At 50.2% G+C, this 27,893-nt stretch overlaps 1 protein-coding gene across 4 annotated transcripts; it reads left to right on the forward strand.

Moving 5' to 3' along the window:
• Positions 1-6,057: 6,057 nt before the first annotated feature.
• ELAC2 (elaC ribonuclease Z 2) lies at positions 6,058-27,865 on the forward strand (the record flags this gene model as incomplete). Of its 4 annotated transcripts, none has more annotated exons than XM_080712186.1 (24): positions 6,058-6,284; positions 6,846-6,896; positions 7,278-7,348; positions 8,141-8,205; positions 9,419-9,476; positions 10,618-10,686; positions 11,573-11,709; positions 14,096-14,143; positions 16,134-16,192; positions 16,280-16,352; positions 16,926-17,038; positions 18,383-18,478; positions 19,897-20,035; positions 20,116-20,201; positions 21,619-21,737; positions 22,759-22,855; positions 24,738-24,876; positions 24,973-25,011; positions 25,095-25,204; positions 26,054-26,153; positions 26,231-26,351; positions 26,529-26,607; positions 27,071-27,215; positions 27,629-27,865. In XM_080712186.1, 24 exons carry the CDS (start codon positions 6,058-6,060, stop codon positions 27,863-27,865), a joined length of 2,478 nt encoding a protein of 825 aa, XP_080568312.1. The 4 variants fall into 4 exon arrangements, with proteins under 4 accessions (XP_080568312.1, XP_080568313.1, XP_080568314.1 ...); XM_080712187.1 differs by having other exon boundaries at positions 11,573-11,692; positions 14,085-14,143; XM_080712188.1 differs by lacking the exon at positions 11,573-11,709 and having other exon boundaries at positions 14,085-14,143.
• Between the last annotated feature and the right edge of the window lie 28 nt (positions 27,866-27,893).

The following is a 27,893-nucleotide window of genomic DNA, read 5'->3' on the forward strand; positions in this document are numbered from 1 at the left end:
ATTACAGGTCCGAGGCCAGTCCCCGCCACTTAGCAAGACCCTCAGAAAATTAGCCAGGCCCTGTTTTATTTAATTATTTATTCATTCATTCATTCATTTTTTTTTTTTTTTGAGACAGGAGGATCACGGTTCAGGGACAGCCTCAGCTACTTAGTGAGGCCCTTTGCAACTTAGTGAGACCCTGTTTCAAAATATACAATAAAAAAAAATAGGGCTGGGGGTGTAGCTTGGAGGTAGAATGCCCCTGGGTTCCATCCCCAGTACTGCCAAACAAACAAATTAATTAATTAATACTAAATAAATAAAAATAAAAAAAGATTGTTGGATGAATAGACGGAAAATATTGATAAAGCATGTATAGTAAATGCTAATGGTAAGATCTAAGTATTGGGTGGATCTGCGTTCACTACAAGTATGTTTGAAAGTTTTCACTCTAAATTGCTGGAGACGGGTGGTATTATGGCTCGCATTTGCCAGCTTCCAGCCAGTCTGTAAGCTCTTTGGAGGTTAAAAATAGTGCCTTTTTCTTACCAGCATCAAAGTGCTTAGTAGCGCCAAAAATGAGCGCTAAAAATAGTTTGGCCATGGCAGGGCCAGCTCTGCCCAGGCTCCGCGTAGCCAGAGCGCGGGGCCGCGCGCCCTCTAGTGGCCTCAGGCGCGCACTGCACTCCGGGGCACCATTCGGCTGTGAGGCTGGGAGAAAGGCTCTGAGCTGGCACATCTTCTCCCACCAGAAAACAAACGCAAGCCGGACTGCAGAGGGCGCCAATGGCAGGCCATCCTGGGGAACACTTCATCGAGGATGTAAGGCTTATCTAGAACATGCACTGGGTATCTAGAAGTAACTGGTCCAGCCCGGTGTCCACACCAGGAGAGATGGATGGAGCGGCGAGCTGGGGCAGGGAGACTGTAATGAGCTGAACTGAACCCCCCGGTTTATTCGTAGGAGCCCTGATGACTCCCAACTCTTTATTTATCTACACTGTTGTTTGCTGCGGTTTCAGTTACCTGTGGTCAACTGTGGTCTGAAAATACTGCATGAAAAATTCTGGAAATAATTTGTACGTTTTAAATCTTATCACAGTTTATTATTATTATCATTGCCTTTTTTTTTTTTTTTTTTTGGTACTGGGGATTGAACCCAGGGACATTCTACCTCTAAACTACAACTCCAGACCCCCTACCCCCTGCCTTTTGAAACAGGGGCTTGCTTAAGTGGCTGAAAGTCTTGCTAAATTACTGAAGCTGGTCTCAAACCTGTAATCTTCCTGTCTCAGCCGCCCAAGTACTGGGATTACAGGCATGCACCACCAGGCTTGGTAACAGGATTTTTACAGTATTATTATTATTATTATTATTATTATTATTATTAATTATTATTATTATTTTGTGGCAGTAGGGATGGAACCCAGAGGCATTCTGCCCTTGAGGGACACCTCAGCCCTATTTTTTATTCATTATTTTGGAAACAGGGTCTCACTGAGTTGCAAAGGGCCTCACTAAGTAGCTGAGGCTGACCTCCAACCACATCGCAATCCTCCTGTCTCAGCCTCCCAAATTCTGGGATCACAATCAGGCGCCACCATGCCCGGCTACAAGATTTATTTTATTTTGCGGGTTTCGGGATGGAACCCAGAGGCATTTGCCCTCCGAGCTACACCCCCTGCCCTATTTTTTATTCATTATTTTGAAACCGGGTCTCACTGAGTTGCAGAGGGCCTCACTAAGTAGCTGAGGCTGTCTGCTAACTGCGATCCTCCAGTCTCCACCTCCCGAATGCTGGGATTACAAGCGTGAGCCACTACGCCCGGTTACAAGATTTATTTTAAAAGTAAAACTCAGCTGGGTGTGGTGGTGCACACTTGTAATCCCAGTACTTGGGAGGCCGAGACAGGATGATTGCAGGTTCACGGGCAGCCTCGGCAACTTATGAGGCTCTCCAAAACTTAGATCCTGTTTTTAAAAAAAAGAATAAAATAGGGCTGGGGGAATAGCTCAGAGGTAGAATGCTTCTGAGCTCCATCCCCAATTCTACACACGAAAAAAGTAAATTCCTAGAATAGATCGAGGGTCAGCAGTTTGTAGGGCCAGGCAGCTTTGTGGGGCTATACCAGCAGTCACAACTACTTATTTCTGCCTTGGTAGTTCCAAATTCTGCTTTGCTGATAAAAGGCAAACAAGGGACCTGGGTATGTACAGCTACTATTTTATTTACAAAAACAAACTATAAGCTAGATGAGGCAGTACACCTTGGTTTGCTGTGGTATAGACAGCAGGATTCAGGATTCAATGAGGGGCACACATTAAAAGCTGTAGGAAGGCTGAGACAGGGGGATCGAAGGTTCAAGGACAGCTTCAGCTACTTAGTGAGGTCCTCCGCAACTTAGTGAGAGCCTGTTTCAAAATAAAGTATAAAAAATAGGGCTGAGGGTGCAGCTCAGAGGGAGAACGCCCCTGAGTTCCATCCCCAGTACCGCAAAAAATAAAATAAGTCCTGACCCTAGTGAGCCTATACTGTGGAATGACTTTGATACACAGGTATGAACAAGACCAAACATGTGTTGCTTTCAAAAATCTCAGAAAAGCTGGGCATGATGGTGCATGCCTGTAATCCCAGTACTTGGGAGGCTGAGACATGATGTTCACAGGTTTCAACTCTCAGCAACCTAGTGAGATCCTGTTTCAGAAGAAAAATAAAATAGGGCTAGGGGTATAGTTCAGAAGAATGCTCCTGGGTTCTATCCCCAGTACTACAAAAATAAATAAATAAAGTTATACAACCTCCCTTAGAAACACACTGAGGGCAATGAATTTGCCTATGGCTCACTTCAGGATTTGTTTCAAAAATTATTTTTGCCTTAAAAACACCTCCACGCAGATGCACTGTGGCCAGCAAATTTGGAGCTGTCTGGTTTCTAGGGCTTCACACCTGCATCAATTCAGAGCTAGAGCCCATGAAGATAAAAACTTCCATGTCTCAGCTTGCTCTTATTATCCTGTGTGCCCCGGGGCCGCACCCAAATCCCAACCCCCAATAAACCATCTTTCTGAGCACATGGGCGAGGGACTGCGGATTGAACCCAGAGGTATTCTACCCCTAAGCTACATCTTCGTCCCTATTTTATTTTTATTTTGAAACAGAGTCTCACTAGTTCGGTGAAAGTCTCACTACTTGCTGAGGCTGGCCACGAACCTGCGATCCTCCTGTCTCAGCCTGCCAAGTACTGGGATGACAGGCAGGCATGTGCCACCATGCCTGGAGGTTTCTAGGCCTCACCCTTCAGAAGCGCTGTGCTTGCACCCCACCCTCTTGGAAGCTGGCCACCCTGCAAAGCTCAGCCTGACTTCCAAGTGAGGACCGTCGACCAGGACTACAGAAAGGCTGGGCGGGGTGCTGTACCCACGTGAACGCAGGCACTGCGCCCAGAGCCAACACCAAGGCTGTGAATGAGGCTGCTGGGTCCTCCTTGGAGCCCCACTGGGCCACCCAACAGCAGAGACAAGCCACCCCTGCTGAGCAAAGCTGTGAGCCATACCAGGACGGCCACAAGTGGTTTCAAGCCATTAGGCTTGTAGGGGTTAAAAATTATTTATTTATTGGTAATGGAGATTGAACCCAGGGGCATTTCTTCCTCCAAGCTACACTCCCAGCCTCCTCTCTCCCCACTTTTTTTTTTTTTTTTGCAGTACTGGGGATGGAACCCAGGGGCATTCTATCTCCAAGCTACATCCTCAGCCTGGCACTGTAGTGCACGCCTGTAATCCCAGTACTTGGGAGGCTGACAGAAGGACAGCAGGCTCTAGGCCAGCCCCAGCAACTTAGTGAGCCTCTTTGCAACTGAGCAAGACACTGTTTCAAAATTAAAAAAAAAAAAAAAAAAAAAGCCAGGCGAGGTGGCACATGCTTATAATCCCAGCATTCCGGAGGCTGAGATAGGAGGATCGCGGTTTGCGAACAGCCCCAACCACGCCCATTACTAGTTTCATATTTGAGGAAAACTTCCAGAAAATCTTCCCCATGTACCGAAGCTCCCTGCATTTCCAGTGGCTTTAATGAAATCTTTTTCAGGGACCTCATTCGTTCCTTAGCTATGGGATGGGGTAGTGAGTCTTTGCTTCTCAAAGGGCACACGCGGGGACATCTGACCCTGTGATGCCCCCTGTCAGCGTTTCTTTAGCCATAGTAATTTGTTTAAATATACTATTGAAGCTGGGTATGGTGGCACAAGCTTGTAATCCCAGTATTTGGGAGGCTGAGACAGGAGGATCACTGGTCCTAGGTCAGTCTCAGCTACTTAGTGAGGCCCTCGACAACTTAGTGAGACCCTGTTTCAAAATAAAGAGTAAAATATAGGGCTGGGGGTGTAGTTCAGAGGTAGAATGCCCCTGGGTTCAGTCTCTCAGCAACCTAGTGAGACCCTGTTTCAAAACAAAAAATCAAGCTGGGCGTGGTGGTGCACGCTTGTTAATCTCTGCGCTTGGGAGGCTGAGGCAGGAGGATCGCGCAGGTTCGAAGCCAGCCTCAGCTACTGAGTGAGGCTCTCAGCAACTTAGTGAGACCCTGTTTCCAAATAAAATATAAAATGGGTCTGAGAGTATAGCCCGGGGGTAGAAAGCCCCTGGGTTCCACCCCCAGTATCACACACAAACACACACACAAAAATAGGGCTTGGAGTATACTTCAGAGATAGAATGGCCCTGGGTTCAATTCCCTACACCATACACACACACAAACTAAAAATAAATATGCTTTGCGCAGGTTGAAACACTTTCTCTTTGATTTTCTTCTTCTGAAGCAGTGCCCCACAAAGCACTGTCCATTTATTATTAGGTGACTTAATTCTAAATATCTTCTGAAGTTAGTTACTCATTTTACAGGTAAGAAGACTAAGTTTCAGAAACATCAAAACCACTCAGGTAATAAATGACCCAACGCTCGCTGGCTTCAGAGACTGACCTGACTTCTTCTTTTATTTCAAAAAGCCACTAAAGCAGGCATGACTGTGCACGCTCTTTTAATTCCAGGACTCGGGAGACTGAGACAGGAGAATCGAAGGTTTGGGCCAGTCTCAGCAATTTAAGGAGCCCCTCAGCAACTTTGTGAGACCCTTTTTTAAATTTTCTTTTTAATTTTTTATGAGACCCCTTTTTAAAATTTTAAAATAAAAAATAAGCCGGGCGTGGTAGCATTTGGGAGGCTGAGACAGGAGGATCAAGGATTCAAGGACAGGCTAGCTCGGCTACTTAGTGAGGACCTTTGCAAATCAGTGGAACTCTTTTTTTTTTTTTAAAGATTAATAATAAAACAAACAAACAGGGCTGGGGGTGCAACTCGGAGGTAGAATGTTCCTGGGCTCAATTCTCCGTACCAAAACCCATCCCCATTACAGCAAAAGGATAATAAATAAATAAATAGATAAATAAATAAATAAAATAGGGCTGGGGGTGTAGCTCAGAGGTAGAATGCTCCTGGGCTCAATCCTCCGTCCCCAAACCCCCCCAAATCCCACAAAGAACCTTTCGAAACACGTAATCGCACGAATTCAAAGTTAACCAAAGTAGCTAGAGCTCCTGTGCTACAGCTCAGAACGATTTATCTCTTCACATTTAATCACAAGCACCAGGAAGAGGTACAAAGCATAGCTAAGAGAAATTGACTTGCCTAAGGGGACGGCTCACATGGGAGAGAAAGAACACTCGAATTTACATCGCAATCCCAACCCCTACGACAGCTCTTCTGGACCCACGTTACCGGAAGTCCCGCCCTCCGCGAATGACAATTTCCGGGGGGAAATTGACAGTGGGAAAGCCGGAATAGAACGCGGGGCGGGGCCGCTCGCGGCGCTCTAGCATTTCTCCACTCTATGGTCACTCCCGATTGACAAGCCGGCCGAGGCAAGGCGCCTCTCCATTGGTTGCGTAGCCTTGCGTAGGCGGGCCTCTCGCGTCTCGGCGCGCTGATTGGCTGACCCCGCCACGCGGAGCGGAGGGGCGGTGCTTGAGGCATGCGGACAGAGGTGGCCGGCTGCATTGCTCAGCCCGAGTGCAGTAGGGTGCATGTGGGCGATCCGCTCGCTACTGCGGACTGTGGCTGGGCGCACCATGTCGCAGGGACCCGCCCGCCGCCAGCGGCCGCCCAAGGACCCGCTGCGACACTTACGCACGCGGGAGAAGCGCGGTCCGTCGTGGGGGCCTGGGGGCCCGAACACCGTGTACCTGCAGGTAGTGGCGGCCGGCGGCCGGGACGTGGGCGCCGCGCTCTATGTCTTCTCCGAGTACAACCGGTCAGTGAGCCACGCCCGGAGTCCCACCCGGCCTCTGCCGCGTCCCCTTTAACCGAGCCCCGCCCTGCTAGACAGGCCCAAGGTGCTGGGCTCCTCCCGCGCACGTGTGGGATTTCAACCATTGCTGCTCTTCAGCCCTTTTGTTGCATGGGAGACTTAGATTGCTTATATCTTTTCGTCCCTATGGGTTTTGGGTGAAGAACTTAGAGAGTCTGAGCGTCCTCATATTATCCTTTGAGCCGTAGGCTGGCTCTTAGCACTGATCTTTCTTGCCCCCCTAAGTCGGAGTCTCATAGATGGGGTGTAGGTTAGATCTGTAAGATAACTGTTGAGGGAAAAGTCCATCTGTCCCCTCACCAGCTGGCACAGGTTCCCATTCCTGGCCTCTGCCTAAGAGGGGTCCAAGTCTACCATCCTCATAGCAGAAATACGGCCCGATTTTACTACATGGGTTGCTAGTTGTTTAGCTGGTCCAGATTCTACACTTGAGCATTTTATTGGTGTCAGAGATTTTACAGGACAGACTCTTCTGAGAGTCTTTGGTAATGTTCCCTCCCATAGGTATCTCTTCAACTGCGGAGAAGGTGTCCAGCGACTCATGCAAGAACACAAGTGAGTTCACAGTTTGCTTTGGGGGTTGAGATGATTGTGGGGTTTGAAAGCGGAGGTGAGAGGAAGGTGTGTTTTTTTATTTATTTTTCCTTCTATATTTTTGTGGGTCTAGGGATGGTAGCCAGGGACATTTGACCTCTGAGCTACACCCCCTGCCCTATTCTGTATTTTTAATTGGAAACAGGGTCTCACTAAGTTGCAGAGGGCCTCACCAAGTAGCTGAGGTTGTCCAGGAACCGTGATCCTCCTGTCTCAGCCTCCTGAATGCTGGGATTACAAGCGCGTGCCACCACGCCCAGCTTGAGGCAGCTGTGTTTTTATAGCAGATCCAGTCTTTGGTCCATCTATTTTTATTCTACTGGTATGTTTTCTCTTTCTTAGACTGAAGGTTGCTCGCTTAGACAACATATTCCTGACACGGATGCACTGGGCTAATGTTGGGGGATTGTGCGGTGAGTCTGTTCTTTGTAGAGTCAGAGGCTGGTGGGAAGTCGCTAGGATTTTAATCAGCCTTGCCCATAAGATGCCTGTCTTCTGAGTTCAGGGGAGTTAAAATTCTTTTTCTGCCCCCTCAGTCAGCTGCAGTTCAGAGCATCAAAAGCTGTGACCCAGAAGGGCAAGTGTGAACCTGGGTACTAGCTCCAAGTGTCTACACTGGAGAGTGTGGTTGTGGCGTTTAAAGGATGCTTGTCACGAACACCTGTAGCAGCCATACGCAGACAAGCAGTATCCAGTTTCCTCACCCTTCACGCTGGTCCCCTGGGAAGAGCAAGAGTATTTTGCAGCTGGATTTTGTAAGCTTGGTGATATTGATAGGAAGGAGTTGTGTACTGGACTGGTCACCATTTTTAGAGCTGATACTGAGGTATAATATGCACCAGGCTGCAGAATGTAAGGTGGCCCCTTCTGTTGCACCACCGAAAGTGAGCACTTCCATAAGTGCTCCATAAGTACACACTAAGTGTTCCATAAGTACACATAAGTGTTCCATAAGTACACACTAGGCGCCTTATTCCTTTACCCCGTAGCATCCGCTTGCCTATTAGACATTTGGGGATGATCTGGTGTCCCTCGACCTCCAGCTCACATCACTTCTCCAAAGGTGTTGCCTCGTGGCCTCCTAGAGGCTGGAAGGAGGACACAGAAATAGATAACTAGACGGGTAACAGCTGCTGCCCCTCCTGTCAGTGACTGCAGGTTGAAGCTGAGGAGCGGAACCATCTCATTCTATTCGTCCTTTTTAGGAATGATTCTTACTTTAAAGGAAACCGGGCTTCCAAAGTGTGTGCTTTCCGGACCTCCGCAACTGGTGAGTGTCTCCTGGCTCGCCTCTCAATACCAACTTCCCCCTTACTTAATAACAAGAATCATCGGTTTTGCAAGTTGGTCTTTTGCCTTCTGCAGAGAATTTATAATGTGGTACCAGTGATCGGGCCCACGCACATCCCACAGGCAGGCCCTGGACCTCACCTGCATGAGTTCCCCATGCATTTGTGCCTGTCATTTTTCAATTTCACTAGATCTCAGTTCAGAACCTTACCAGCCATGTGGCTTTGAATGAGTTTACTGTGTTCTCTGAGCCTTCATCTGCGAAGTGGCCATGATGTTTCATAAAATTAAAGGTTACATGAAGTAATACGGCATAAAGCACCAAATTACCTTAGTAGATGTTTGGCGCCAAGTAAGTACTTAATAAATGGCAGTTTTTATTCTTATGTATTACATTTCAGACATCTTCACACCAAGTTCTGTTAACACTATCTCCAAAATAGTATCCGAAATCTGTCGACCACACTTTTTATCGCGGTAACCTTCCCTAGCTCTCCCTGGCTCCGTGTGTTCCACCCATCCCATAAGCTGGAGCTCACCCCTTTTAAGACAAAGGTATAGATTCTCACTTCCCAACCTTAAACTCTTCTAGGACTCTCCCTCGCAGTACAGTCCACCTCCATGTGGCCAACATAAGTCCCACAGGTCCCGGACCTCACCCCCGCCTCTTTCTATAGTGTCACCCAGCTGCGGCTAGAAAGGCCAGCTCTCACCCTCTGTCTCACCGAAGTGCCCGCCCACCTGGGGGCGCTCGTCCAGACACTGGTTTCTCTGCCTCCTCTCCGCCTTTCCTGTATCCTGTATCCTGAACCTTCAGGGTTTAGCTAAAAACTCTGTTCCTCCGAATCGGCCCCGTCTTTCTAGACAAGTTGGTCCCAGCCCCTTGAATTCTTATTTTTCCTGTAGAACATTTAATCACGATCACCACTAACATGTCTTTGTTATCGTTTCATTTCACCTTTGACTCTACCATTGAATTTATTGGAGCAAGGGTTTTATCTCCTTTGCACTGCTAACCCCTTGATATCTAATATGCAATGGATATAGTAAATATTTGTATAGATGAAGTTTAAAGTACTTAAGGTTTGTTTTATGTTAAAATCTACTGATTCCATACCCCTGTTGGAATGCATTGCTGTGGTCTGTATTTAACCGTAGCTGTTTATTTTCTTATTTTATATTTTCTTTCTTAGGAAAAATACATAGAAGCAATCAAAATATTTTCCGGACCATTGAAAGGAATAGATCTGGGTATGTCTGATATTTCTTTCTTGTAGACATGGTTTTCAAATTAAAATCCATTGAAAACTGACCTAAGCCGGGCGTGGTGGCGCATGCTTGTAATCCCTGCTCTTGGGAGGTCTGAGACAGGAGGATCGCACAGAGATGCTGTTTTCAAATAAAGTATAAAAATAGGTCTGGGAGGTAGAAAAGCCCCTGGATTCCACCCCAAGTACCACCAAGAAAGAAAGGAAGGAAGGAAGGAAGGAAGGAAGGAAGGAAGGAGAAAGAAAGCTAAGGAAGGAAGGAAGGAAGGAGAGAGAAAGGAGAGGAAGGAAGGAAGAAAACTGACCTAAATGAAATATTTCATTGACATGAGATGGATTTTTCCCCCTCTTTGATACTGGGGACTGAACCCAGGGGCATTTTACCTCCAAGCTACACCCACAGCACTTTTTCTTTTTATTATCTTGAAGCAGGATCTTGCTAAGTTGCTGAGACTGACCTCCAACCCCCAGTCCTGAGCTTCCAAGTATAGAGATTACAGGCATATGTGTGTGTGTGTGTGTGTATGTGAGAGAGAGAGAGAGAGAGAGAGAGAGAGAGAGAGAGAGAGAGAGAGAGAGAGAGAGGATTAAACCTACAGGCATTCTCAGCTTCCCAGTTACTGAGGTTATAGGCATGTGCCACCATGCCCTGCTTAGATAGTAGATTCGTTGGCCTCATAAAACTGTTAATTTTAGGCTCTTAAGTTTGAGGACGATAGTTGTTTTCTTTTTATATGTATTGACACCAATGATCATAACATCTCTTTTTCTTTTTCATCTGAGCCAGAGGTGGTGGTGGTCACCTATACTTGGGAGGCTGAGATAGGAGTATCTCAGTTTTGAAGCCAGCTGTAGCAACTCAAGAGAGACCCTATATCAAAGTGAAAAATATAAAGGAATGGGGATATAGCACAAAGGTAGAATGCCCCTGGGTTCAATCCCTGCCCCCCCCTCCCCCCCCAAAAAAAATTTTTTTTTGGTCTATTCAGAAATTATAGTTTTAGTGACAGTACCTCACCAGAATTCCCAGGCAATTCAGTTGTTCATGGTTAAAGATCTTGAAAGTTCATTTTTACGTGTCTTTTCCAATGTAATCATTTTCCTGGCTTGTGGTTTTCACGCAGCTGTGCGGCCCCACTCTGCACCAGAATACAAGGATGAGACCATGACAGTGTACCAAGTCCCCATATACAGTGAGTACAAGACCCAGAGTTCCCAGGAGGCGGCGGGGCAGAGGGTGAACCCTAAGAAAGGGAAATGCGTGGGAAACCAGAAACCTCTTCAAATACTTGCTTTGGGTGCCCTGTTTGAAGTTCTGAGCATGGTTGGGAAACTGAGTTGAAGAATTAAGATTTGGTTCCTGCCCTGAAGGAGATAACACTCTCGTGGATAGATTCATTGAATTCAAGTATGATGATAACAGCCATGCATTGGAAAATTATATAATCAAGAGCTATCAGAAAATAGATATGCTGGGATTTACACGTTCATTGCATAGGGTTTGCTTTGCCTGTTTGCTCCCTACAGGTATACATGCCCTTATTTATTTATTTATTTTTTTGGTGGTACTAGGGATGGAAGCCAGAGGCTTTCTACCTCCCGGCTATACTCCCAGACCTATTTTTTATATTTTATTCAGAAACAGGGTCTCACTGAGTTGCTGAGAGCCTCACTTAGTAGCTGAGGCTGGCTTCGAACCTGTGCGATCCTCCTGTCTCAGCCTCCCAAGCGCGGGAATTACCTACGCCCGGCTCTTGTTTTTTTTCTTTATGACTTAACTGCAACATTCTGCTCCTCCTCGTGGAGATGGGTATCATTTGGACTTTTTGTTTACGGAAAGCAAAGGGGGTGAATGAACCGGCCCCACTGGCTGCACTGTTTCCAATCAGTGGGTGCTGCTGAATCCAGCTTGGGTAAGACGTAAACACCGTCGGAGACCGCTTGGGCTGGTGGGTAGTTAGGACCACAATACTTAAAGGTGTGCTGCTTTGACTGGGATTCTGGCATTCTCACGTGGGAGCATCGGGCTTTGGCTGGGAGCTCGCCTCGTGTGGTATGTAAATTGATGGTTTGCCATAGGTGAACGGAGGCGTGGGGAGCGCCAGCCGTCCCAGAGCCCAGAAAGACCTTTCGGCGGGCTCAGCCCAGAACAGTCTTCGGACTCAGGATCAACTGAAAATGAACAGCACCTTCCAGATGGTAATGGAATGACCACGGTGGGCTAGGAAGGGACTTGGATTTTGTGTGTGTGTGTTGTTGAGGGGCTTGACTTGGCGTTTGTAAGGCTTTGCCTTTTTATTTTTTATTTTTCTTAAGTGTTATTTATTTTTAATTGATGAATAATAATTATGTGTTTCTTGATCTATGTAGAAAGATTCAATCAAACTAATTAGTTAGCCATCTTTCCCACCAATTTATTTTTTGTGGTGAAGATTTTTAAAATAACTGTACTTTCTGGGGATGGAACCTAGCTAGGTGCATTCTCCTTCCGAGCTACACCCCCTGCCCTATTTTTTATTCTTTATTTTGAAACAGGGTCTCACTGAGTTGCAGAGGGCCTCACTAAGTCGTAGCTGAGGCTGGCCACAAAGCTGGATCCTCCTGTCTCCGCCTCTCAAATGCTGGGATTACAAGCGTGCACCACCACACCCGGCGGCTTTGCCTTCTTAAGTGTTATTTATTTTTAATTGATGAATAATAATTATGTGTTTCTTGATCTATGTAGAAAGATTCAATCAAACTAATTAGTTAGCCATCATTCCCACCAATTTATTTTTTGTGGTGAAGATTTTTAAAATAACAGTACTTTCTGCAGTTTAGAAATGATCCCCACGCTTGGGAGGCACGAGGATGGCACGGGTTCAAAGCCAGCCTCAGCTACTTAGTGAGGCTTTCAGCAACTTAGTGAGACCCTGTTTCCAAATAAAAAACATAAAAAAGGTCTGGTTGTATAGCCCGAAGGTAGAAAGCCTCTGGGTTCCACCCCCAGTACCACCAAAAAAAAAAAGAAAGAAAGAAAAAAGAAATAACATATTATTATAGCTGGGCATGGTGGCACACACTTGTAATCTCAGTACTTGGGAAGCCGAGACAGGAGGATCACGGGTTTGTGGACAGCCTCAGCTGCTTAGTGAGGCCGTCTACAACTTAGTGAGACCCTGTTTAAAATAAAGAATAAAACAGGGCTAGGGGTATAGCTCAGAGGTAGAGTGCCCCTAGGTTCCACCCCCATTATTACGGAAAAGAAACAAAAACACATTATTAACCGTGATCACCAATGCAGTACCATAGATCACTGAAACTTACTCCCAGCCACACTGAAACTTGGTACACTTTGGTCAGCTCCCCTTACCCTCTTTACCCCCGGCCTCTGCTGACCACTTTCCCATTCTCTGTCATTATGAGATAAGTGTTTTTATTAGATTTCACATGTGAGTGAGGTCATATAGTATTAGTGTTTCTGTGCCTGCCTAATTTCACTTAGCTGAGTCTTCCAGTCTCATGTATGGAGTTGCAAATGACAATTCTTTGCCACATTGTGCTCTTAATTAGAATCATTATTATAAGGGAGCTATGTGTGTGTGAAATATACATGCGTAGGCCAGCGTCAGGGAGGAGATAATGCTGAATTTTAGGCCAATTCATTGCCTTGGGTGGGCCTAAAACTTGTGTTCTGTTCAGCCAGAGGAGAGCAGGGCCTGGCAGACTCATTCATTGGTGGGGGGGGGGGGGCTTTTGTATATTTTTGTTGTTGGAACATGAATGAAAACGAATCTTCTGGTAATACAGAAAATGTAACTGCCAAGTCAAGAATCAGCGAATATTTCTGTACCCTTGCTTTGAGAAACGACGATGGGAAATAGAATTAAAAGTCTGAAATTAGCTGGATCAGCATTGGGCTGCTTGATGGTTCTTTTCACCGGCACTGAGCAAAGTCTGCTCATTTATTTTCCTTCTGGCCTGAGCCTGTCTGTCTGGTGGCCAAGAGAAGATAGACTTTTTTTAGTTGGCACAAGATGGAGCCTGGTGCATACATTTTCCCCGCAGGCCTGTTAGCTTTTATCTTTCTCTTTTCCTCTCTGTGGTACCGGGGATTGAACCAAGGGGCATTTACCTCCAAACTACAGCCCAGACCTATTTTATTTTATTATTTTATTTTGAAACGAGGTCTTGCTAGGTTGCTGAGAGTCTTGGTACATTGCCAAGGCTATCCTGTAACTCAGGATCCTCCTGTCTCAGTCCCCCAAGGACTGAGATTACAGGTGTGCACAACCACACCCAGTTGAACCTTTTTTATTATTATTATTTTGCATATTATTTTGCGTGGTTTTTTTCTTTTTTTCTTTTCTTTTTTTTTTTTTTCAGTACTAAGGATGGAACCCAGGGGCATCCTACCTCCAAGCTATACTCTACTCCAGTCCTATTTTTTTATTCTTTATTTTGAAACAGGGTCCCACTGAGTTGCAAAGGGCTTCGCTAAGCAGCTGAAGCTGGCCACGAACCTGCGCTGCTCCTCCATCCTCAGGCTCCCGAGTACCGGGATTCCAACCTTCCCAGTCACCGTATTATAATCACATGTGTTTTTCCTTAGGAGTTGGCCAGAAGAAAATTAGGAGAGACCCTTCCTTGGTGGTGGCTTTTATCTGCAAGGTAAGCGAGTCTTTCCCAGCGTGGGCTGCCGTTGGTCCCGGGGTCATGGCCGCGGTCAGTTGGCGTGGTTGGGGACCTTAGGTTATCACTTGAATAGTAATTAGGAGGTAGCACTTCCTAAGTTATTTGTGCCAAGAAGAAATATAGATGCCTGTTCACAGAGTATCACCTGTACTCCCCCCGCCCCACCCTTGATACTGGGGATTGAACCCAAGAGCATTTTACCCATGAGTTACATCCCCAGCCCTCTTAATTTTCAATCAGGGTCTTTGCCAAATTGTTGAGGCTTTCACTATGTTGCTGAGGCTGGCCTTGGACTTGCAATCCTCCTGTCTCAGCCTCCCAAGTAACTGGGACTAGAGGTGTGTGCTACCACGCCCAGCTCAAATTCCTTTGAACTTTAGAAACAGTGTCCATCCTCAGATCCCTTTGGGTATGCAGAGAGGGCATGTGTTCACCATAGGGCTCACTGGTGATGCTGGAGCCTAGCAGGACAGGTACACACGGAAGCTGGAATCCTTCTGTTAGGGCAGTAGTCTTCAAGAAGCATAAGTCTAGAGTCCTGAGAATGAGACTCTGGGATCCAGATTTGAGACTTGATCCTAACTAATTTCTTAGCTTTAGGAAGTTCAAATTAAATACAAGTAGTTTGTCAAAGATATTTTTGTTTCATTTTTTTAAACTGTACTGGGGATGGAACCCAGGGCCATTCTACTTCCAAGCTATACCCCCAGCCCGATTTTTCATTCTTTATTTTGAAACAGGGTCTCACTAAGTTGCAGAGGGCCCCACCAAGTAGCCGAGGCTGTGTGCAAACCTGCAAACCCTCCTGTCTCAGCCTCGCAGGGACTGGGATTACAAGCGTGCACCACCACGACCCACTTGTCAAAGATTTTTTTTAAAAAAAGGTCAATAATAATTCAAATAAGACCCGCTCACACCTTGGGTCATTTCTGACATTTTTTTTCTGTCCTGGGTGGGACACGTTGATCTCAAAGATGTTTAGACAGAGGTGCAGGGCAATGGTCATGAGGCTTTATGGGGAAGGTTATTGTTGGTCTTTCTAACAAAATAAGAGCACTCTGGAAATTTATTATAATTTTTCTCCATCATGAAGTAACAACACTGTATGGCCAGGTGTTTGAAAAATGCGCCTGGAGAAGAGGCCGTGTACTGTTTTGTTACCCTGCTGTCACAGAACTCTTTTGTTACAGCAGCGGGTCTCCTCTTGTCTTTTTTCTGATTCCTTTAGCTGTTGATGAATATATGTTAAACCAGAACCCAGTATCCTTGTTAAATTTTATAACATGTTAATTTGGGAGGAGGAGTACTGTGTTTTATTTATTTTTGTGGTACTGGGGATTGAAACCAGGGCATTCTACCTCCAAGCTACACCCCCAGCCCTATTTTATTTTTTGTTTTGAAACAGTGTCTTTCCAGGTTACTAAGAGTCTCACTACTTTCTGAGGCTGTCCTGGAACCTAACGATCCTCCTGTCTCAGCCTCCTAAGTACTGGGATTACAGGTGTGCGCCGCCACACCTGGCTAAGTGCTATGTTTGAAGTCATTTGGGTTTTATTTAATTATTAATTTTGCAGTACTAAGGCTTGAACTCAGAGGCATTCTACCTCTGAGCTACACCCCCAGCCCTGTTTTTTTATTCTTTACTTTGAAAAAGGATGTGGCTAAGTTTTGGAGGACCTAAGTTGTTGAAGCTGGCCTCAAGTACTGGGATTACAAATGCGTGCCACCACACCCGGCTATCATTCGGGTTTTAATTCTAAAGCATTCCAAAAAGGAGCTATTTCTTGCGTGTCTTCTGAAAAACAAACTTCATTTTAATGAATTGTAAGCAAGAAACCTTAATTTAAAAGGAAAAAAAAAAATACAACCAGAAAGACACACGTCTAAGAATGGTCATTAAGACCCAACTTTTCATCGGCCACTGGGGTTGATTCCATTTTTATTGTTGTTGTTGTTGTTGTTGCAGCTCCACTTGAAGAAAGGAAACTTTCTGGTGCTCAAGGCGAAGGACCTGGGCCTGCCAGTGTGAGTGTCGGGGCGAGGCTGCCGGGGTTCATTGCGGGGTGTTGTTCATAGAAAGCGAGTCTCACGGAGGCTGCCTCTTCCCTCCAGTGGTACAGCTGCCATCGCACCCATCATTGCCGCTGTCAAGGACGGGAAGAGTATCACCTTTGAAGGAAGAGAGGTGAGATGCCTGGTCTCCATGGTGACGCAAGCATCACCGGTGGGGCCTGGACCCTGGACAGGGCCACCGACGGGTTCGTGCCCTGTAGACGCCATGTTGAAGGAAGAGGTCCCTCACTTGACTGTGGGTGTGGCTTTTACCCAGACCTGGATGCCCATCCCTGTAGATTGCTGTTGGGGATCTGATGGTCCCCCTTTGCAAGAAAGGACGCCACCCTTTGTCCTTGAGTGCGTGGTGGCATTCAAGGACAGACCACAGGACAGGACTCGGGGGCGGGCCCAGAAGAGCGCCACTGCGTGCTTCTCCAGAGTCTTTACTCTGGTGTCTGGGGAGGCCAGGACTGGTGGCCACACAGCCTTCATTCCCAGCCACTCTAAGCTTGAAATGTCCCCGTGGTCTGGCTGTCTGTCCACATGTGAATGAGCAGAGGTGAAGCGGGGAGAAGGGTGGGCAGCCCCGGCTTCACAGGCGGCCTCGCGCTCTCGGACCCGGGCCGCGGGATGTGGGACATTTGTAGCTGAGCAGATGTCAGCGCATCCTGGCCCCCGTGAGCCAGCCCGTTTGCTTTCGCAGATTTTGCCTGAAGAGCTCTGTACGCCCCCGGATCCTGGCCTTGCATTTATCGTGGTAGAATGTCCAGATGAAGGATTTATCCAGCCCATCTGTGAGAACGCCACCTTTAAGAGGTAATAACGGGCCCCCGCGAGGGAGGGTGGAGAGGTGGCACCACTCAGGAAGCCTGGCCCTTGTGGACACGCACTTTGGGGGCCAGAGCCCTGTCTCTGGGAAAGCCCGTTATCTGGGTTTGAAATGCACGTCGTTCCTACTGGCAAGATTTATGTTGTTACTAGTAGGTAGAGGGCTTTGTGGTATATACTTAGACTTTAAACCAGAAACCACTGAAGACTAGAAAATCAACTAAGATTTCTAGAAGTCGAAGTTTAGAATACATTTTAGGTCTTTCTTGAGGTCCCATTAGTGCCCCCAAACTACACTCCCAGCCCTTTTTATTTTTTGTTTTGAGACAGGATCTTCCTAAGTTGCTGAGAATCTCGCTATATTGCTATGCCTGGCCTCGGACCTGCGATCCTCCTGTCTCAGCTTCCCAAGTACTGGGATTGCTGGTGTGCACCACCATGCCTGGCTCTTCTTCCTCCCATTTTAAATGGTTCATATTTTTTCTGATCCTGATTTCACATCTTTTTTGTTGTTGTTGGTGGTGGTGGTACTCGGTATTAGTACTCAGAGGCTTTCTACCTCCAGGCTATCCTCCCAGACCTATTTTATATTTTATTTGGAAACAGGGTCTCACTTAGTTGCTGAGAGCCTCACTCAGTAGCTGAGGCTGGCTTTGAACTTGCGCGATCCTCCTGTCTCAGCCTCCCAAGTGCGGGGATCACAAGCGTGCGCCACCACGCCCGGCTTGATCCTGATTTCTATCCATCTGTATTTTTCACTTTTTGTTTTGGTCTGATCTCTTTGGCTGTGGTGCCCCTTCCTAGTGGAGCGCTTCCCGCACCCACTCTATTCTCTAGGGTGACTTTGGGTGCACGGATGGGCACAGATGTTGTCTTTTAATCAAGTTCTGGGCAGCAAAGCTACTCAGAGTTCCTGAGGTGTCACTTGGGAGACCTCTGCATGTGTGTGACAGCGGAGGGGGTGTGATAAATCCAAAAAGGGGAACTAGAAGGAAGCACATCAGCCCATTAGTAAGTGGCTTTCAACGAGGCGGTGGAGTTGGAGACGATCTCACTTTGCATCTTGGCATCTCAGGTCCTCGGGAAGGCTGACCCGAGGTGGGACGGGGTCCTGGAGACTGAAGAAGTGCTGGTTGTTGATGGAGCAGAGGGGGAGCCATGGAGAGGAGGGAGCCTGAGGGAGGCCTGGATGGGAGCTTGTCTGATGGAGGAGCCCCGGGGAGGGAGCCAAGCCTGGGCGCGCAGACAGCGGCTCCCTCCCGGGCTGCACAGGGAGCCCGTTTGTGTGTGTCCTTCGTGTATAAGCAAAGCCCCACTCTTCCTTTCTCCCAGGTACCAGGGAGAGGCTGATGCCTCGGTGGCCCTGGTAGTGCACATTGCTCCGGAGTCTGTGCTGGTGGACAGCAGGTACCAGCAGTGGATGGAGAGGTAAGGCCAGCCCAGGGTGCACAGCAGCTCTTCAGGGCGGGGACATGTTCCCTCCTTTCTGCCTGAGCTGTCAAGTGCCTTCTACCCTTACCTCTGTGCCTGCCTGAATTCACTCTGGTTCCTGCCAAGTGGATTCTGGGAGCACTGCTCTCTGTCCCCCTCTTTGAGTTAAAAAATCACCACTAGGTGGCGCTGCGGGTGCACATTTCCCATCCTTTTACACCCTCCAGCCTCTAGGTGGTGCTGGGACAAGCACCATCGTTGGGGTTAAGTCAGTCCTCATGTGTATCCTAAAGAAGAGACTTGCAAATGTAAAACAGTTCCTCCCACTTACTGAACATCCACTACAGTGTTAAACACCACAAACAGTGTTAAATGCTCCACACACATTTCTTTCCTTTTTATTTTTGCGAGTCTGGGGATGGAACCCAGGGTCTTTTGACCTCCGAGCTACACCCCCTGCCCTATTTTTTATTCTGTATTTTGAAACCGGAGCTCACTAAGTTGCAGAGGGCCTCACTAAATAGCTGAGGCTGTCTGCGAACCGGGATCTTCTTGTCTCAGCCTCCCAAATGCTGGGATTACAAGCGTGCGCCACCATGCCCGGCTCCTATTTTTGGAGGGGTACTGGGGATTGAACTCAGGCATTGTACCTTTGAGCTACACCCTTAACTCCAGTTTTTATTCTTTGATTTGAAATGGTCTCACTAAGTTACAGAGGGCCTCACAAGTAGCTGAGGCTGGCCAAGAACCTGCGATCCTCCTGTCTCAGCCTCCCAACTACTGGAATGCACCATCACACCCCGCTCAGAGGCATTCTATCTCTAATCTACATCCCTAGCCCTGTTTTATTTTTTTATTTGAAAACGACATCTCACTAAGTTATGGATACTCCACAAGCCTGAGGAGTTAGTTTCCCTGGAGGAGAGGGTCCTGTTCTCCCTGTGGTACCTGCGGGAAAAGCCCTGATTGAGCTGGTGCAGGGTGGCCTTGGGCTGCTCCTGAGCCTTCCCCCTTCCTCACCACTCCTTCCTCTTGTCCTCTCTACCCGGCTGGTCTCTGGCTCTTCAGTCCCTTGTCTTCCATCCCTGAGGGTGTGGATGATAACGGAAATCATCCATCTTTCTCTTTTTCATTTGCACTCTGTACATTTGTTTTTTATTTCAAGTCCCTGTCAGAAATCCTAGATTTTCCATCACTTTTTCCAATAGAGCCCAAAGGCGGCTGCAGCAGGGACACCACACTGGACTTTGAGACAGGAGAAGTGGGATGGTGTCGGCCCATGCCATCACCCTCTGGGGACAAGCAGTGTGCCTCTCTGAACCCTTCCCCCACATCAGCACTCCTAATCGCCAGGGCCGCCCCGCGCGGAATCGTCTGCTGACAGGCGTTGTCAGCGTGCGGTCGTTTCTCCCCAGGTTTGGGCCTGACACCCAGCACTTGGTCCTGAATGAGAACTGTGCCTCTGTCCACAACCTACGCAGCCACAAGATCCAGGCGCAGCTCAACCTCATCCACCCGGACATCTTTCCCCCGCTCACGAGTTTCTCCAGTAAGGTAGCGTCCCAGAACGGCCCCGTCCGCCTGGCCCCCGTCTTCCACCTCCTCACTGTAGGGTGCATTCTCGTCTCTTCCAGGAGGAAGGCCCCGCTCTCCGCGTGCCCGCGGTGCGGGGTGAATGTCTCCTCAAGTACCAGCTCCGTCCCAGGAGGGAGTGGCAGAGGTGTGTGCAGCTCCAGGGTGGGACCTGCAGGCGGGTGGGCGGGCTCTCCTGGAAGTGGCCGGGGAGCAGGAGGATCCGGAGGTTTGTCAGGCTGTGCGGGCTCCGTCATAGCACCAGAGAGCCATGGATATAGTGCGTGAGTGTCCACATACGTGTGGCGCTGTGTGTGTTGGATGGAGGGGTGGCTGTGTGCCAGCTGATTTATTTTAAAAAATAGCCTGACCATAGCTGGGTGTAGTGGCGCACGCTTGTAATCCCTGCACTTGGGAGGTGGAGACGGGATCGCACAGGTTCGAAGCCAGGCTTGCTGGCTTAGAGACCCTATTTCCAAATAAAAATATAAAATAGGTCTGGGAGTATAGCCTGGAGGTAGAAGTGTTCCATCCCCAGTACCACCAATAAATAAATTAAAAAAAAATAGCCTGACCATGATTCGGGTTGAGTGGAGAGGCTTGGAGTGGGTGATTATTCTCAAGTATCATTTTCCTGCTGGGCGTGGTGGCACACACTTGTAATCCCAGTACTTGGGAGGCTGATACAGGAGGGTCATAGGTTTAAGGCCAGCCTCAGTAACCAAGTGAGACACTATTTCTTTCTTTCTTTCTTTCTTTCTTTCTTTCTTTCTTTCTTTCTTTCTTTCTTTTTTTGGTACTGGTGTTCCTGGAAACCCTTCTACCTTTGGGCTACACCCCCAGTACCTATTTTTATGCTTTTTTATTTGGAAACAGGGTCTCTTAAGCCAGCGCGGCTGGCTTCAAACCTGTGCGATCCTTCTGGTTGAGACCCTATTTCAAAAATAAAAAGGGAGAAATACAGCTCTTGGGTCTTGCCCCAGGCTACTGAATGAGGATCCTGCGAGTTAGTTGGAGGCTCACCTCCTAAGCGCCAGCTGGCTTCCATACCCAGCCAGGTTGGAGGTCCACCAGTCTCTAGTCTGAGCATGGCTGTGCAGTGTGGCTCGCACCGGTGGCCACAGCTCAGAATGCTCCCCACTCCCCGGGCTCCCGAGCCAGGCCCCGCATCTCGCCAAGGTTCCCGGTGAGGAGCAGTGCGCGCCTCCGTTCCGCAGTCGCTCTAAGGGCCATTGGTGGCAGTGTCTGGAGCCATTTATCCGTTGTCTCGGCTTGGATGGGGTAGTGGTGCAAGTAGCTGGAGGTCAGGGTGCTGGTGGGATCATCCCTGCCACACAGAAAGAAATCCTCAGTAGCACCCCGTTTTCCTTAGGCTTTGAGGTTGAGGGGTGTCGTGAGGCGCTAGAGCTATTCAGAACTCACTCTGAGGCACCCCTCACCTAGCCGGAGAGAGCTGCCCCAGGCCCCAGCCGCTCGGCCTCCCGGCTTGATCCGGAGCATGGACTGATGCGGGAGAGCCGCCGCAGCGCTGCCTCGGCCACAGCCCCCGTGCCCGCTCTCTGCAGGGACGCCGTTGTTACTTGCAGTCCCGATGAGTTCATCGCGGAGGCCCTGGAGCTCCCTAGTTTCCAGGAGAGTGTGCAGGAATACAGGAGCAGCATGCAGGACGGCGCGGCCCCGGCAGGTGAGTGCGGCCCCGGGCGGCCTCTCCTGGGCCCCGCCACCTGCAGGCGCCATCACAGCGTGAGCAGCGTCTTGACGGGGCACATTCTCACCTGCTTTGCTTACTTAATTACCTTTCTGTACCTCGGCTGTCCGTCAGAAGTAGATCCTCTGGGGTTGGGAGTGGGGGAACTTAAGATCCAGTGCCTTCGTCCCACCCAGCCAGTGAGTCCCGTGCAAGTATTCTACGCGAGGCACACCGGTGGGAAATGGGTGGGCGCGCCAGGGCCTCTGCTGGCTTGGGTCTGGCTCGGGTCTGCCCGGAGATCACCTGGGAAGGTAAAGCCAAGTCACTGCCCTCTTCGGGTTCCCGCTCATCCCATCAGGGTGGTGGTTGGAGAATTCTGTGGACACTCTCACCAAGATAAGCTTACAGGGCTCAAACCACTATTTTCAAATTCAGCCTGGTGAGCGCGCCAGGACTTCCTTCCTCTCTTCCTGGTTTTGCTGGTGTCGTTTTTAGCTACAGGTAGATAGAGGAGACCTCTGGAATAGAAAGGGGTGGCAGTCTCGGACCACACTTGCCGCGCTCTCTGTGGAGGTCAGCACCAGGCAGCTGTAGGCATGGCCAGGTCTCAGCCCCTCGCCCCGTGTGTGTTTTGGGGAAGACTGACTTCCTGGGAGTTGCCTTCTTCCTTGAGTAGGATGGATTTTCCCATGTGTATGTTCATGGGATGCTTGCAGATGCGTGCCAGGGCCCGGCAGCCTGGGAGGCTGAGGACCGGGCCCAGGCCAACTCGAGCCCTGTTCTTCCAGGACTGGAGAATCTGTTCTGCCTCCCAGGCATCCCCTCTCTCCCAGGCAGCCTGCGGTGCCACTCAGATGAGGAAGCCTTTCCCTTGAGGGCGGTTGGCTGGGTCTACCGGCGCCCCTCCGGGAAGGTGGACTTGGCCGTTTTACTTATCTGTCTTATGGCTGAAGTCCGGCTCACCTTTGGCCCAATGAAATGGACTATTGCATGTACATATATATATTTTTTACAGAGGAAAAAAGCCATTATCCAGAAATCGTCTTCCTGGGCACCGGGTCCGCCATCCCAATGAAAATCCGAAACGTCAGCTCCACCCTTGTTAACATAAGGTACTGCCCGTTATTTTGCCAGAAAACATCAGAAAGCCTGCTTATTATTAAATAAAAGTCCTGGCGCGCTCACCAGGCTGAATTTGAAAACAGCGGTTTGAGCCCTGTGAGCTTATCTTGGTGAGAGTGTCCCCAAAGTGGGGCACTGGGCCCTGCCACGTTTTAGAGCCTCAAGAGCTAGCTAGCTTTTATTGCGGAAAAGCCCCGAACTTGTCCCATCCTGACTTCAATAAGAGCTGGTGCTACCCTATCTGTACACCTTGCTAAGAAATTGCCTCAGCTTTCACGTTGAACTTATGAAGAAATTAATGGCGGTGTTCCCCGTTGTTAGAGGGCGCACGGAGAGGTTCCTGGCTGTCGTCGGAGGCCAGCAGGTAGCAGGACCTCACTGTGAGCTGGTGCCCTGCCCGCGACGCTCTATGATCCGTCTCCTTCCTCTGTACTGCTGTGTTATTTTGGGCTGTGTACGTTTGTCTTCTGTTCGGCCCCTTTATTGGCTTCCCCTTGACATGTTTTCTTAATTGGTTCCCTGGGGCTTTCCTGGGCTCCTTTATCTACGGGGAGGTCCATCGGTCAGAGGCACCGAGGTGCACACAGTTCCTCCGCACATACGTAGGCAGAGGTAGCAGGATTGTGAAGTGCCAGGTTAATTTTTTTTTTTTTTTAATTTTCGTGGTACTGGGGTTCCTGGAAGCCTTTCTATCTCCGGGCTACACTCCCAGACCTATTTTTACATTTTTATTTGGAAACAGGGTCTCCTAAGCCAGCGCACGCGGCTGGCTTCGAACCTGCACGATCCTCCTGTCTCCGCCTCCCAAGCGCGGGGATTACAAGCGTGCGCCACCACGCCCGGCTAATTTTTAAACATCGTTTTTTGTTTTGTTTTTGTGGTACTGGGGGGTGGAACCCAGAGGCTTTTCTACCTCCGGTCTATACTCCCAGACCTATTTTATACTTTATTTGGAAACAGGGTCTCACTTAGTTGCTGAGAGCCTAAGTAGCTGAGGCTGGCTTTGAACCCATGCGATCCTCCTGTGTCAGCCTCCCAAGCGCGGGGATTACAAGCGTGCGCCACCACGCCCGGCCTTTAAACTTCGTTTTGTCGTCTTGAAATGCTAGTGCCGGATGGTAAGCATCCAAACAGTGCAGTTGATGACACCCGCAGCCATGAGATGCGCCCTGAGGTCACGCAAGTCGAGGGCACCTTGTTTTGTGACTGAGCTATGTAGGTGAGCAGCTCAGAGCGAGCTGGCCTCTTCTGAGATGCTCCCAGAAAGACTTCTTGGGTTTCTGGTTCCCAAACCCTGAGAGTAGCCCCTCGAGCCTGCTGCAGATAACCAAGGCGGCTACTGCCAGCTTGCCTTCCCCACTTGAACCTGCAATCCTCCCGTCTTGAGCCTCCCAAGTACTGGGATTGTAGGTGTGGGCCAGCGCCCCCGACTTAGCTCTTTTACTAGAGAGAGGATGGACTCCTCGAAAATTACCTTTGTAGCCGGGCGTGGTGGCGCACGCTTGTAATCCCAGCGCTTGGGAGGCTGAGACAGGAGGATCGCGTGGGTTCAAAGCCAGCCTCAGCAGCTTAGTGGGGCTCTCAGCCACTTAGACCCCGTTTCCAAATAAAACATAAAATAGGCCTGAGAGTGTAGCCCAAAGGTAGAGGGCCCCTGGCTTCCAAACCCAGTACCACAAAATAAATAAATAACCAACCAACCAACCTTCGTGGATAAGTGAGTTGTCTTCTATATGAGTCCCCTGCAAAGAAGCAAGAGATATTTTGGAGGCAGATGCGCCCACAGCTGCTGCCTGGCCTCCGCTGGAGCTGCCCCGCGCTGACAGCTGCCCGCAGCCCTGCTGTTGATGGCTCTCGCTCTTCTTCCCCCAGCCCCGACAAGGCCCTGCTCCTGGACTGCGGCGAGGGCACGTTCGGGCAGCTGTGCCGCCATTACGGAGACCAGGTGGACAGGGTGCTAGGCAACCTCGCCGCCGTGTTCGTGTCCCACATGCACGCGGACCATCACACGGTGAGCGCGGGGCCGTCACAGTGTTAAACGGGTCTCCTCGACGGGAGGGCAGTGGAGTGGGGGCCGGCCTGACCGCGCCTCCTGTCTCCTCCCCAGGGCTTACTGAACATCCTGCTGCAGAGAGAGCGTGCTCTGGTGAGTGTGGCACCTGGCTGGCGGGCAGGTGGGCGGGCTCTGCCACCCCCGCGGTTTGACTGTGCGCTGGCGTTTCCTTTCAGGCCTCTCTGGGAAAGACATTCCACCCTCTGCTGGTGGTGGCGCCCTCCCAGCTCAGGCCCTGGCTGCAGCAGTACCACAACCAGTGCCAGGAGGTCCTGCAGCACGTCAGGTGAGCAGGCCCAGGGAGCACCCCCCATGCCATGGCCACAGAGCCTGAGCCGTTGGTGCCAACGTCATCCAGACCCCCCTGGGTGGCATCAGACCCACCCAACTGGGTGGCAGTAGCTTCAGAGAGACTATGAAAAAGTACTTCTCTGGAAAGGGGGCGGTGAGACAGTAAGCTTGGGAACCCGTGGCCTGGGCCAACATGTGGGGTTTCTTCTAATAAACTAGAGGTATGGTTTGGCTGTAATTTGATGGTGGTTTTCCCATCTTGGTGCCCGATTTAAATCCTGTTTCTTAGCTGGGCGTGGTGGCGCACGCTTGTAATCCCAGCATTCGGGAGGCTGAGACAGGAGGATCGTGGTTCGCAGCCAGCCTCAGCTACTTAGTGAGGCCCTCTGCAACTCAGACCCTGTTTCAAATTAAAGAATGAAAATAGGGCTGGGTATGTAGCTCAGAGGTAGAATGTCCCTGGATTTCATCCCCAGTACTGAAAAAAAAAAAACCAGTTTCTTCCCTAAGAATGATGTTAGGTTCTCCAGCCAAAGACCTGACTTTTGACTCCAGGTGTTAATGATCTTATTCTTTCTTGTTCATTATAATTTGTAAATGTTTTTATGTTCTTTTTTTTTTTTTGGTGGTACTGGGGTGGAACCCAGAGGCTTTCTACCTCCGGGCTATACTCCCAGACCTATTTTGTATTTTATTTGGAAACAGGGTCTCGCTGAGTTGCTGAGAGCCTCACTAAGTAGCTGAGGCTGGCTTCGAACCTGCGCGATCCTCCTCTCTCAGCCTCTCAAGCGCGGGGATTACAAGCGTGCGCCACCACGCCCGGCTTGTTTTTATCTTCTTACAGTATGATCCCCGCGAAATTCCTTCAGAAAGGGGCAGAGGTCTCCAGTCCCTCTTTGGAAGAGCTGATCACTTCTCTGCTGGGAGCCTGTGACTTGGAAGAGGTAAGGGGTAAGGTTGCAGGCCCGGGTCGAGGGCCAGGTGGGCTGCAGGCCTCGGCCCTCCAGCCTGGCTCCTTCAGTTCCAGACCTGCCACGTCCGGCACTGCAAGCATGCTTTTGGCTGTGCGCTGGTGCACACGTCCGGCTGGAAAGTGGTCTACTCAGGGGACACCATGCCCTGTGAGGCTCTGGTCAAGATGGGTGAGTAGCTGGAGAGAATGGCCTCACTGAGGTGCGGGGTGGTGCAGGGACGTCCACAGGGACGGCGGACTCAGGTTCCCACCCGGAGGGCGCCACCTGTTTGGGTGGACACAGCTGTGGGCCCCAGGGCCACACGCCGCTCTCCGGGAGAACTCTGCCTCCTGTTTTTCTTTCCAGGGCAAGATGCCACCCTCCTGATCCACGAAGCCACCCTGGAAGACGGCTTAGAAGAGGAGGCCGTGGAAAAGACACACAGGTAGCCAGGGCCAGCCAGTCCTCGATGCCCGCTCCCTCCCGTCCCAAGGCGGCCCGGGCTATGGAGGCGTCCAGAGCCCAGGGCAGGGCTCTCGCAGCCTCAGAGTCCTCTAAGCGAGGTTCTACTGACCAGGGTGTTAGGAAGGACTTAGAAACAGGCTGGAACAAAGTCTAAGCCCCCCGAGGGAATTGCTGGGGAGGGAGCAGGGCTGAACATTGAACTCCTTCAAGGAAAGGGGCTTCCTGGGGTTTTCTCTGGTGCCCTCCCTGCGGGAGGCTGACATTCAGCGTAGACCACGCAGGGCCTCCTTGAGGGAGCAGGGAAGGATCTGGCCCCTGTAGCCTTGGTGTGGGCTAAGGAGGTGCCCGTAGGGACACGCACCACGGCCCTGGGCTCTCTGCAGCGAGGGGCCGGGCCTGCTTCCTCGCCCGCGGCTAGCTGGCCTCCCTGCTCTGTCCTGCAGCACTACCTCCCAGGCTATCGGCGTGGGGGTGCAGATGAACGCGGGGTTCATCATGCTGAACCATTTCAGCCAGCGTTACGCCAAGATCCCCCTCTTCAGCCCTGACTTCAATGAGAAAGTGGGGATCGCCTTTGACCACATGAAGGTCTGTATGCCCCACGGGCCCTGAGGGGCGGGGGACAGCTGCACCTCCTTTCCTTTCCAGCCCAGGCCCACTCGGGGGGGGGGAGGGTCTCTCCAGCACCAGGTCTGATGGCGGCGGGGCCCACGTGCCCCAGGCTCACGGCCTGCAGTTCGGCCACCGCAGCCTCGGCGCACACCTGTGGCTCCGTGCCCGCGTCCGTGAGCATCGGCGCCAGGGCCTTAGTGGCTCGATGAGGGTGGACCCTCGTCCTCCTTTCCTGCTGCCCTCGGCCAGGAGTGAGATGTCCGCCTTTTTGCTTAGAGAGCTTCCTCCTCCCCCCACGTGTGGCCGGCAGGGTGCAGGGCAGGGAGTGGGCACCTGCTACCTGCACCGAGTCTCCTCTAAGGCACGTGTCTCGCTGCCCGGCCTGCCAGGTCTGCTTTGGAGACTTCCCGACCGTGCCCAAGCTCATCCCCCCGCTGAAGGCCCTGTTTGCTGACGACATCGAGGAGATGAAGGGGCGCAAGGAGAAGCGGCAGCTGCGGCAGGTGCGCGCCGCCCTCCTCCTCGCCCAGGAGCAGGAGGGCCGCCCCGAGGACACGGAGACCCCGCAGAAGCGGGCACGCACCGAGGAGCCACGGAGCCCACAGAGCAAGGAGGTCCGAGCCTAGCACAGGACCGGGCCAGCCTGGACTCTGG

The sequence above is a fragment of the Muscardinus avellanarius genome (genome assembly GCF_963383645.1).
Source record: "Muscardinus avellanarius genome assembly, chromosome: 16".
NCBI classification, from domain to species: domain Eukaryota; kingdom Metazoa; phylum Chordata; class Mammalia; order Rodentia; family Gliridae; genus Muscardinus; species Muscardinus avellanarius.